The 12,201-nt window shown below is 42.8% G+C and overlaps 1 protein-coding gene across 25 annotated transcripts in view; it reads left to right on the forward strand.

The window, feature by feature from the left end:
* Nucleotides 1-12,201, forward strand: part of BLTP1 (bridge-like lipid transfer protein family member 1) — a 241,267-nt gene that overhangs the window by 75,793 nt on the left and 153,273 nt on the right. For all 25 annotated transcript variants that reach the window (XM_042860071.2, XM_065596329.1, XM_065596316.1 and 22 more), the window contains 4 exons: nucleotides 36-114; nucleotides 1,236-1,327; nucleotides 3,438-3,555; nucleotides 4,680-4,835. In XM_042860071.2, coding sequence (XP_042716005.2) covers nucleotides 36-114; nucleotides 1,236-1,327; nucleotides 3,438-3,555; nucleotides 4,680-4,835 — 445 coding nt within the window. The remainder of the gene's footprint in view (nucleotides 1-35; nucleotides 115-1,235; nucleotides 1,328-3,437; nucleotides 3,556-4,679; nucleotides 4,836-12,201) is intronic.

The following is a 12,201-nucleotide window of genomic DNA, read 5'->3' on the forward strand; positions in this document are numbered from 1 at the left end:
TTTAAATTTTTTTCCCCCTCCGTTGGCTGGTGTAGGAAACCAATGCTGTACATGTAAACGTTGGAGCAGGCTCGTATTTGGAAATAAATATTCCCATGACAGTCAGTGAAAATGGTAAGTTGATGAGGTGGTTTATTTTACATTCTTAAGATTGTGCATCGGAGAAAACATTTATTAATTCATAGGATTGGGATATCCTAAGCTGTTTTTCCCCTTATGGCTACAAAGGACCTATATTTCTATGTAAAGGAGCAATAATAACTTATACTTTCATAGTGCCTTTCATTACAGGATCTCAAAGCACTTTAAAAATACAAGTTTAACTCTTGTGAAGCTCTAATTGATATCAATAAGACATTACCGTAACTTCTCCCTAGTTACTGAAAATAAGGCTCTTATTTTATTCATATTTTAGCATATTACATAAATTGTATCCGTACAAAGGCAAGTCCCATTTTTCAATGTGATTGCCATAACAAGTCTTCAGAAACATCTTGGGTAATACATTGATGAAATATTAACTTAGTCATAGAAATACCATGTAAAGTCAAGATAAAGATAAAGCTTGGGGTGGAGGGAGACCGGGATTAGGGCTCTTCTATTGCCCTCCCCTGTCGGTAAGTGTTGAAGTCCTATGTTAAATATGCTGAAGTTCTCCTTACTTGCTTTTGCTTATGTGTCTTATCTTTACCCTGCATATAAGGAGTAGAAGATGCAGCTTCCTTTTGAAGTCCATCTTTGCCTTTCCTATCACTTTCTGTCTCTTTTGGCTATTGTACATATATATTATCCCTATTGCCATAGTATCTGAGCACCTTACAATCTTTAATGTATGTATCCTCAAAAACACCCCTTTGAGGAGGGGAAGTACTGCTATCCCCATTTTACAGATGGATGACTGAGACAGAGAAGCTAAGTGACTTGCCCAAGGTTTCACACAAAGGCTGTGACAGAGTTGCAAATTGAAACCTGGTCTCAAGAACCCCAGAGTAGCCTTTTCTGGACCAGCAAGATTCCACAACTGCATTATCTTAAGCCTTTGTCATCCAACTAATGTAGGACTGAACTGGAGCCTCACACTATTGATTCTCTTCATGATGTGTTTTGCACCTCATAGTGTTTGTTTATAAAGTATTTGAATTTCTGTTTAACTCTTGCTTCTTTACTGTAACTCAGAAATAATCTTGTCATACAAGAGAAGCCACGATGTAAACATTATTTGTTCTGTCTGCTAGGCTACTCCCCTGCAATTAAAGGACAGCTTTTACACGTTGATGCCACCAGCAGTATGCAGTACCGAACTCTTCTAGAAGCAGAAATGTTAGCTGTAAGTCTGCAGTAACAAAGCATCGTTAAGCACAGACGTGCAGGTGTCTCTGATGGACATTTGGTTTAATATAAACATTTTTATATGGCTGGTATAAATGTTGTGCAAGTATAGAAAACAGTGCAATGATTGGGGCATTTGTATATACTTTACAAGATCTCAGTCCTCCAAAGAATTATGCACAAATAATTTTATGCATGTTGAGTAATCCCACTGAAGTCTGAAGAACTACGTATGTGTGTAACGTTAAATATTAATTTAGGCCCCTATCTGTGAAGACTTGAGTTTGCTAATCTCACCTAGTTTATAGGCATAACATAATTTATAAACAGTCTCTTCTGGGAGCAGAGCAAAGATTTAATAGTAGAGTGTTGCTCAGACTTGCATTGCTAAGACATCATTACTTCTGCAAAATATACAATTGTATGCTAGCTAGTACACCTCCACCCCGATATAACTCGGTCCTCGGGAGACAAAAAATCTCACCGTGTTATAGGTGAGACCGTGTTATATTGAACTTGCTTTGTCCCTCCCTGTTCCTTGTTCCCTGACCACCCCCTCCAGAGACCCCCTACCCAACCTCCCTGTCCCCTGAGTGCTCCGACCCCTATCCCTCCCCCCCACTCCCCAACAGACACTCAGTGGCAGTGGCGGGAAGCGGAGCAGCCCAGCTCCAGCCTGCTCCACTCTGCCACCTCCCCGCCGCAGCGCTCCGCTTCCCGCTGTCGGTGAGTGAGGGGAGGTTGGGGAAAGGATGCCCCCCCCTCTGCGCACTCATCGGAAGCGGAGCGACACAGCCCCAGCCTGCTCCACTTTCCTTGCCCCGGCCCCAGCCGTGTCGCTGGAGGGGGTGGCTGGGGAAAGGTCCTGCACTCACCTGCGGCTGGAAGTGGAGCGCTGCAGCTGGGAGCTGGCAGAGGGGAGCGGACTGGGGCTAGCTGCTCCGCTTCCTGCCACCAGTGAGTGTGGGGAGGTTGGGGAAAGGACGCCCCTCGTACTCACCTGTGGTGGGAAGTGGAGCGATGCGGCCCCAGCCCCCTCCACTCTGCCACCTCCCAGCCACGGCACTCTGCTGTCCGCCGCAGGTGAGTGTGGGGATGTTGGGAAAAGGACGCCCCCACCCCCGGACTCACCTGGGGCCGGGCTGCTCTGCTTCCGCTGCTGCCGGTGAGTGCAGGGGGAATCCCTTCCCCCAAGGCCCCTCCCCCGAGCGATACGGCTGGGGCTGGGGCAAGGGAAGCAGAGCGGGCTGCTCCCGGCCCCCTGCTAATCCCCAGGGCCACTCTGGGACTGCGTGGCCCCCAAAAGTGCCCCCCACAGCTCCTGCCTCCCAGACCTTGGCGGGGGAGCCCCTGACCGCCCCCGAGACCCTCTGCCCCTTAGCTAACCCCTCGGCCCCGGCCTGGTCCGGCACCCTTAACACGCTGCTCAGAGCAGCGTGTCAGAGCTTTACCGCCTTGTATGCGAACCCGCGTTATATCGGGTCGCCCTATATCTGTGTAGAGGTATATACTGTGAAGTATTTTAAATACTTAGAACTAAATTACTTGTTAAGTATGACAAATATATTTTATGATGGATTAGCTTTATTTGTGCATTTAGTACTTCATGAAATTCAGCAATTGTATTCCAGTTAAATTCTACTGAAATGCATATGCACTAGTTTTGAAAATGCTACCTTTCCCTGAATGACAAGTAAAAGTAGGCACTTAGTAGCCACAGTGCTACTTTTATATGATTTGGTTTAAAAAATTGTTTATTTAGATGATATTTTGTTGTAGGCTGAGGAAGGTGGGGCCTTGATATGAAAGGTTAAATTAGATTATAAAGCGCTCAGTGTAACTGCTGCAACAGCAGATGGCAAATCTGTGGTATAATATGAGAAATTCATAGTAGAAGTTTTCAAACAAATGAATAAAGTGACAATTGATCTTCAGGCACAGAGAAAGAGATTAAATTATTAAGAAACTGGAGAGGCCTTCTGTTCATCCCAGCAGGAAAATGGTTTTAATTATTCACCAAAGTGTACATGATTGACCCTTCATCTCAGCATTGTTCACACATTGTCATGTTTGAAGCTCATACTGATGCTTTAGTGTTTTGTTCACAGTTTCATATTAATGCCAACTATCCCCGGATATGGAACATGCCACAGACATGGCAGTGTGAAGTTGAGGTTTATAAAGCAACCTATCACTTTATCTTTGCTCAAAAAAACTTCTTTGCAGGTAACTTCCTTATTTCATTAGTATCTAAATATTTAATTTGTGGAACATAAGTATGTCTGGCACAATGTTTTTTCTTTGTCTTGTTGTTTTCCAAACCATTTTAGAGGAGCTGATAATGTTGTTTTAATGCAAGAGCAGATGGCCTTACGGTCCATGTGGTTACGTTTGTCTAAAATGGTGAATAATCTTGAGGTGCTAAAAATCCAAATTTTTTATTTCCTTTAATCAGGTATTAATTTATGTTGTTTTTGTATGGTTGACTACCACAGTGAAGAATAACTTTTTTTTTTTTTTTTTACAAACAACAACAAAATGTATTGATTTGTGTTGATCATAACTTTTGAGATATTTCTTAGTTTAATATTGCTGACCTAAGAGACAAGTTGACCTGCATTTCTGGTTGACTGTAAACTCCCTGAGGGGTTGGGGTCCTGATGTAATTCTTTCATAGTTAAAACAGAATTGGGACTGATAAAATCATGACAATTCTTTAAAACATTTTTCTTCTAGTAAACTAAAGAAGAAATTTTAAAACACTGAATAATCAGAAACTAAATTAACTTTGACAATTTTTAATGATGTCCTTTACATTCCTGTTTTACTTTGTCTGTTTCTGTTGATTTTTTTTAAACTTGCAAACTTATGTACTTGCTGTTCTGTCATGTAATAGGTACACTTACTTTATCTGAAGCTTTGAGCTTAATGCTCAGTAAGTCAGACTTCAAAATCATACTTCTTGTCTTATCCTATACCGTTATTGCAGTTAATTATTAAATTGCATTTATATTTATGCATGAATATGATTTTAGTGTTTGCATATCTGTAAATAATTAGATTTCATTTTAATTTTTATTTTACACAAATAAAACCTTGTACATCATTGATTCATCATTTTTAATAGACTGAGGTAACTCTCTTTTGACTAGAAAGGTAAAGGATTGCTGAACTTTAGTAGTTCAATTCTTAACTGGTGTAAATTGGCATAGTTCCCTGAAGCCAGTAGAGCTACAACAATCTACAGCCAAAGATCTGGCCCAACTACTTTTTAAAAGACTTCTCCAGAGTATTTAGTTTCACCTGATAAATTGCTAATAATTTGTCCTTTTTATTTTATATAATTTTAGATTTGATTCAAGACTGGTCCAGTGATAGCGCTCCTGATATTTTCTCATTTGTTCCCTATATATGGAATTTTAAAGTAATGTTTCATCAATTTGAAATGATTTGGGCAGCAAATCAACACAACTGGATTGACTGTTCCACCAAACAGCAGGAAAACGGTAAGAATGATTCTTCTGAAATTTTTTTGTATAATATTTAAAAAAAAATCCCTGTACCTGTTTTATATGATGTGTAGGCGATCTGTTAGGAGGTAATAAAAACTCATCACTAGGTACATTGTTTGTCAAGAGATATAAGGTTTTTCACATGCTCGCTACTGAAAACCTCTCACACGCTCAAATACAGCAATTCTTCTTTGGGTGATTGCACATGTCCATTCGATTGTAGGGTGTCTGTGTGTGCCATTGCACAGTTGTCAGAATTTTCCCCTCAGCGCTACCTGCTGGGGCAGCACAAGTGCCCTCTGCTGCCTAGAGTACCATGTGCAGTCATAAAGATCTGAGCCGCCCCCAAGTCCCCTCACTTCCCTCCTACCGCTTGTGACAGTTGTTATCGCTCTCTGTCCTTACTTCTGCAAATCTTCATTCAAACCTGTAAATAGTACCCATTGTATAGTTAGTGTAGTTTAGTGATTGGTAGGCTTAATTAAAAAAAAAAAAATGTATCGGACACCCAGCCTGGATATTGGCCCTAGTATCTGAGGTATGCCTCACTCTCTGGGTTCCAAGCTCTGCCACTCTTGTGGTAAAGCAATACCTAATAATGACCCTCACCCCAGCTGCAAATGTGGCATTTGTAAAGGCTCCAAGCCACACTATAAAAAAGGCAGTGCAGCTAGGTTGAAATATCTGTTGCTGGAATCGGTGCTACATTTTCCATCAGAGCTGACTACCTTGGTCCAAGTACTGAGCACCTTTGGTGCTACTGGTGCTGAAAGGCAGATTGGCATTGCCAGTACCGAAGAAGAGGCATCGGAAATAGGAGTTGGTATTAGGATTGTTGAAAGAGACAAAGAGATCGAGCTCTTCTAAAGACTCAGGAGGTTGGTCAAAGAGAAGGCACTCTCCAGAGCACACCTGTAAACAGGGGAGTTTGTTGTCTCCAAATCCTAGTACAGGCGTGTCAAGATCAGCTCCAGAAGCTCCTTCATTGGCATCGCTTCGCACCCCAGGACTGCAGAGTTTCTTCCCAGTGCCATCTATTCCTGAAGCATTAGAGGCTGCAAGAGACTTATTAAACCTCTCAGTGCTGCCGTCACTGGCAGTTCAAGAGGCTTCCCTGGCACTCACGCCCAAGGTCCCAGTGTCAGCACCTTCACCTCTGCACAAGGTAATTCAGTCTGATTTGACCATAAGGGTACCAATTAAGGTGGTGCCATTTAGGGGAAAGACACAGATGATCTCCCCGGGTCCCCTTCATCAGAGTCTGATCATTTTCACTGGTACTGACAGGTATGGCCCCCGCCATGATCACAAGAAGAGGTTTCTTCTTCAACGGACTCTGAAGTGGGATTCCTATGTGTCCCACTCTAGCCGGTCCCATCATCAGGAGTATGTCATATGCTCGCCCTGATTTCAGCTTCGGCACCAGCAAGGGGCTTAGCCCAAGAGTTCCTTCTATACACACAACTGGGGACTGGGGCTGTATCAGTGGCCCTTTAGGAACCCGTGGGGATTTCCCCCTCAACAGAGAGCATCCCTGCTCAGCTAGCTCCATTTACTGGTTGTCAGGATCATCAGCACTGCAAACGCTCTAGCATCTGTCCTGAGCCTGGCACAGAAAATATTCAGAATCCTTGTCACAAGCAGCCACAAGAGAATCCGCATCTGGACCAGCCTTTGTTACCATTGACATCCTCTTTCTCAATTCCTGATGAGACCATTGTGGCAGAGCCAATTTCTCCATTTTATGATGATTTTAAGACTCTTCAGGAGTTGTTGGGGAGGATGGCTATGACCCTGGATGTTCACCCAGAAGAAGTCCAGGAAAAATCCCACAAGCTGATGGACATGTTGACAGCTGCAGCTCCAGCTAGAATAGCTCTCCCTATTTATGATGCTGTCTTAGAACCTTCCAGGTCCTCTGACAGGCACCAGTTTCCCTGCCTCCAACTTAGAAATGATGGAGAAGGGGTTCTGTATCCCCTCTGAGGTTCGAGCACCTATATAAACATCCCTCTTGGGCTCCCTTTGAAGTGGCGATGGCCAATGAGAAAGGTAGACAGGGCACTGGCAGCCACCTCAAAAAATAGAGGACAAGAAGCTGGATTTATTTGGGAAGAAGCTTTATTCCACAGATGGATTCAGCTGTGTATTGCAAACCAGCAAGCATTGCTGTGGTGCTACAATTTCATCTTGTGGGATACAGTTTTAGAGTTCAAAGACAAGCTCACAGATAAGGTGAAAAAAGAGTTCCAGGCTTTAATAAAAGAGGGCAAGTTGGTCGTTCGAATGGCCCTGCAGGCGGGTCGGGATGTGGCAGATTGTGCCATTTGCAGCACTTTTGCTATCATGATGAAGCATTTGTTCTGGTTACACTCTTCTGGCCTGCCTCCAGAGGTGCAATAGACAGTCCAGAACCTACCTTTTGATGGGCCATCGCTCTTCTCAGAAAAGATGGATGACTCTGCATAGTTTCAAATATTCTAGTCCAACCCTGAAATCCCTGGACAGTGAAGTGGAAGGTGTTCCGATCTCAGTCCCAGTGTTTTCAGGAGTTTATCCCTCGAGCCCAAGGCTAGCCAAGGAAAAGGAACAGATGTTACAAAAAACAGCAATCACCACTCTGTGCTTTTGTATCCGCCGGTTCATCAAGGTGGGCAGCATCTGCCAAGAGCTCATTTTGACGGACACATCGAGAACAGAATACTAGTTCTGAAAGTGCCATCTTTTTCTTTTCCCTTTTTTGGAAACTGCCTGTCCCAAATCCATTGTGCTTGGGCCCATATCACAACAGATCTATGGGTTCTTCGCATGGTAGAAGTGTGATATGTGCTCCAATTTATTTTGACCCCCTCCCACCCCATCACTCTTCACACCTTTCTCAAAAGGCAGTGTTACTGCAAGCGATACAATTGCTCCTCCTTATAGGAGGTGCAGGAGAGATCTCTCCTTTGTGCAGGGAAAAGGGATTTTACTCCCAATACTTCCTTATCCCAAAGGCAAAAGGGGGTCTCAGGCCTATTTTAGATCTAAGGCAGTTAAACAAGTTCCTGAAAAAATTGACATTCCCCCTGGTCATTCTAGCTTCCATTATTCCTTCCCTGGAGCTGGGGACTAGTATGTTGCTGTTAACTTAGACGCCTACTTTCACATGATGATTCATCAGAGTCCCAGAAAATTTCTGAGAATCACCATCAGTGGTTGCTATTATCAGTTCACGGTGTTTCCCTTTGGTCTCTTGTCTGCCCTGTGTATTTTTTTTTACAAAGTGTATGGCAGTGGTAGCAGCATCCCACTGGAGGTCAGGGATTGATGTTTTCTCTTACTGGTACGACTAGCTGATAAGAGGTTGATCCAGATCATAGGTGGTATCCACCATAAGCATCCACCTCAATGTGTTCATCCTACTGATCAGCACAGACCTATTAGTCCTGTTAAACAAAACATATTGGAGCGGTTCTGGACTCAACAATGGCTAAGGCCTTACTACCACAGGCAAGGTTTCATGCAATGCAAAGCCTCATTCTGGACTGAAAGGTTTATACTCTCACCATGGTGAGAAACTGTTTAAGGCTGCTGAGGCACATGGCAGCATGCAATTAAGTGTTCCAGTAAGCCAGACTGCATTTCAGACTCCTTCAGGAATGGCTGGGAGAAGTGTATTCTCCAAGAAGACACCATACAGAGATGTTAGTGCACTTACCACATCAGATTTTATCCTCCCTAGTTTGGTGGATAGCTCCGTCCAATGTCTGCAAGGGAGTTCCTTTTGCCTTACTTCAGCAATCTCTTACCTTAATCATGGATGCCTCGGACCTGTGTTGGGGGGGGGGGGGGGGGCTCACCTGGGACCCCTGTAGACACAAGGTGTCTTATGTCCCCAAGATCTCAGTCTACATATAGCTTGCAACTCCTTGATGTTTATCCAATTGGCTTGCATGGTGTTCCTTCCGTTCATCAGGGGAAGGGGCATATTGGTGTTGACCAACAATATGACCACCATGCTTTATGTAAACAAATGAGAGGAACCTGGTTCTCACTACACTTTCAGGGAGCAGTACTATTCTGGGACTTCTGCATCGACATCTCTATATTTCTGAAAGCGGCTTACTTTGTGGGGCTCAGAATATGCTGCCAGATCTCCTGAGGAGGTTGTTTATCAATCACTACAAGTGGTCCTTTCACCCAGACATAGCAAATCCACTTTCCAGCTCTGAGGAACTTCCCAAGTGGATCTTTTTGCAATAAAAGACAACACAAAACACCATTAGTTCTGCTCCAGAGCAGGGCTCAGCCTGGGTTCATCAACTGATGCTTTTCTACTGCTGATCTGGTGTTTTTTCCCCTCCGTCTGTCTTCTCCTCAGAGTTTTGTGCAAGGTCAAGCAGGACAAGTCCTATCTTAGATTGGTTCCCCTGGCATGGCCCTGTCAGCACTGGTTTTCACAGCTCTTGGACCCCTCAGTCAGTCCCCCATTGTCGCTCCTGCTTTACACAGACATAATTTCAGAGAATCATGTCTGTCTTCTCCACCCCAAGTCTCCAGGCCCTTCTCCTGATGGCCTGGAGGTTTTATGGTTAACATCAGTGGAGGTACCATCTCTTGAGAGGTACAGGAGGTACTACTGAATAGTAGAAAACTATTAACCAGGACAACTCACCTTGCTAAATGGAAGAGATTTTTCATCTGGTCGAGGCTGAATGGGGTCTCCTCTATTCTCGATTCTATTCAGCATGTGCTGGACTACCTTCTGTATCGGAAACATGAAGTATTGGTGAGTAGCTCGATCAGGGTACATCTATTGGCTATATTGGCTTATTTGCCCTCCTGTGGGAAACCACTCCCTGTTTTCCAACCTGATGGCCATGAGATTTGTGAAGTGTTTCAGCAGACTGTTTCTGCACGTAAAGAACCCTATTCCGCCATGCAGCCTGAATCTAGTCTTAACATGGCTAAGGTTCCCCCATTTGAGCCTTTAGCGACCTGCTCTTTTTTCATGTTTCAAGAAAGGTGGCGTTTTTAGTAGCCATTACATTGGCCAGGAGAGTGGGGGAGGTGAAGGCGCTAGTATCAGATCCTCATATATATATATATATATATATATATATATATATATATATATAGTGTGTGTTTTGTTTTTGTTTTTGTTTTTTTGTTTTTACACAGATAATCTACCTTCATCCCCTTCCAAGTGTTCTTATTAACCAAGTAATTTTCTTACTAACCTTCTTTCCAAAGCATCATGGTAATACGGGGGAGGAGAGCCTGCACACTAGATATTAGAAGAGCTTTAGTATTATATATAGAATGGACTAAACCGTTCAGGTCTTTGTCTCTATTTTTCACTGCATTTGCCAGCAGAATGAAGGGCAGTCCTGTTTCCACGCAAAAGATTTTTTTCATTTTTTAACAGTTGGCCAACGTGAAGTTGCCAGATAGAGTATTGGGTCATTCAAATAGATCCAAAGTGACCTCTGCAGCATTTCTGGCTAATGTGCCCATATTAGACATTTGCAAAATGGCAACTTTTGCACACTTTTGCCTCTCACTATGCTATCACTCAACAATCTAGAGATGCTAAATTTGGATGAGTGATCCTCCAGTCCCTGTTCAAATAGACTCCAGTTTGGACTGCTTGTGAGTTACCTACAGTGGAGTGGACATGTGCAATCACTGGAAGAAAAAACTATCACTAACCTTTTAGTAACTACGAAAACAACAACGAGTCCGGTGGCACCTTAAAGTCTAACAGATTTATTTAGGCATAAGCTTTCATAGGTAAAAAAACCTAATTTCTTCAGATGCTGAAGAAGTGAGGTTTTTTTACCCACAAAAGCTTATGCCCAAATAAATCTGTTAGACTTTAAGGTGCCACCGGACTTGTTGTTGTTTTTGTGGATACAGACTAACACGGCTACCCCCTGATACTTTCTGTAACTGTAGTTCTTCAAGATGTGTTGTACATATCCATTCCACAACCCTCTCTCCTTTCCCTCTGAGTCTTTCCAGTAGGAAGGAACTGAGGGGGGTTGAGTCAGCTTGGCTCTTTATACCTGTCCGTGGTGTGTGAGGCAGCTGAGGACACTTGTGCTGCCCTGACAGGTAAGGTAAAAAATTATCTGCGAACTATTGCATTGGAGTGCACAGGCACCTACAGTGGAATGGACTTGTGAAACACATCCTGAAAAATAAGTTATAAAAAGGTTATACAAACTTGTGAGGAACCTCTTTAGTTCATACTTTATTTTTATTTTTGAAGGCCCTTGAATGTCTGACAAGGTAATAGACGACTTTAATAACATCACAGTTTGCTGTATTACTACTCGCTGCAGCTATCTAGTTTTTATTGATTTTCAATTAACTTACTTTAAATGTACACTCATACATAGAGACTTCCAGAGATTTTTTTGAACCTCATGCATTAGAAATTTCTACCTCCAACTCGAATCAAAATTAGCGAGACCACAGTTGTACTATTAAAACAACCGTAAAAAGTGCATTTTAGAACACCAAAGCTTTTTAGCACAAAGCTCTTGGCTCCTAGATACTACACTAATGAGCACTTTACTAATGTTGCATGGCTTCAGTGTGAAAAGGGAATTGCTGGTGAAAGGACAGAAGGTAATTGCAGAGAACATAAGTACATAAGAATGGCCATAGTGGGTCAGACCTATGGTCAGTCTAGCCCAATAGCCTCTCTTCTGACAGTGGCCAATGTCGGGGAATAAACAGAACGGGCCATCATTGAGTGATCCATCCCTGGTTGTCCACTCCCAGCTTCTGGCATTCAGAGGCTAGAGACATCCAGAGCATGGGATTGCATCCCTGACCATCTTACCTAATAGCCATTGTTGAACCTCTTCCCCAAGAACTTATCTAATTCTTTTTTGAACCCTCCTATAGTTTTGGTCTTCACAACATCCCCTGGCAATGGGTCCACAGATTGACTGTGTTGTGTGAAGAAGTACTTCTTCCTTTTGTTTGTTTTAAACCTGCTGCCTATTAATTTCATAGGGTGACCCTTAGTTCTTGTGTTTTATGTAGGAGTAAATAACAACTGTTCTCTATTTATTTTCTCCATACCATTCATGATTTCACAGACCTCTATCATATCCTCTTGTAGTCATCTCTTTTCCAAGCTGAAAAGTTCCAATCTTTTAAATCTCTTCTCATACAGAAGCAGTTCCATACTCTTAATCAGTTTTGTTACCCTTCTCTGTTCCTTTTCCAATTCTAATATATCTTTTTTTGAGATGGGGTGACCAGAACAGTACGCAGTACTCAAGATGTACCATGGATTTATATAGTGGCATTATGATATTTTCTACTTTATTAGCTATCCCTTTCCTAATGGTTCCTAAAC

This window comes from Chrysemys picta, chromosome 5 (genome assembly GCF_011386835.1).
Source record: "Chrysemys picta bellii isolate R12L10 chromosome 5, ASM1138683v2, whole genome shotgun sequence".
Lineage (NCBI taxonomy): Eukaryota > Metazoa > Chordata > Testudines > Emydidae > Chrysemys > Chrysemys picta.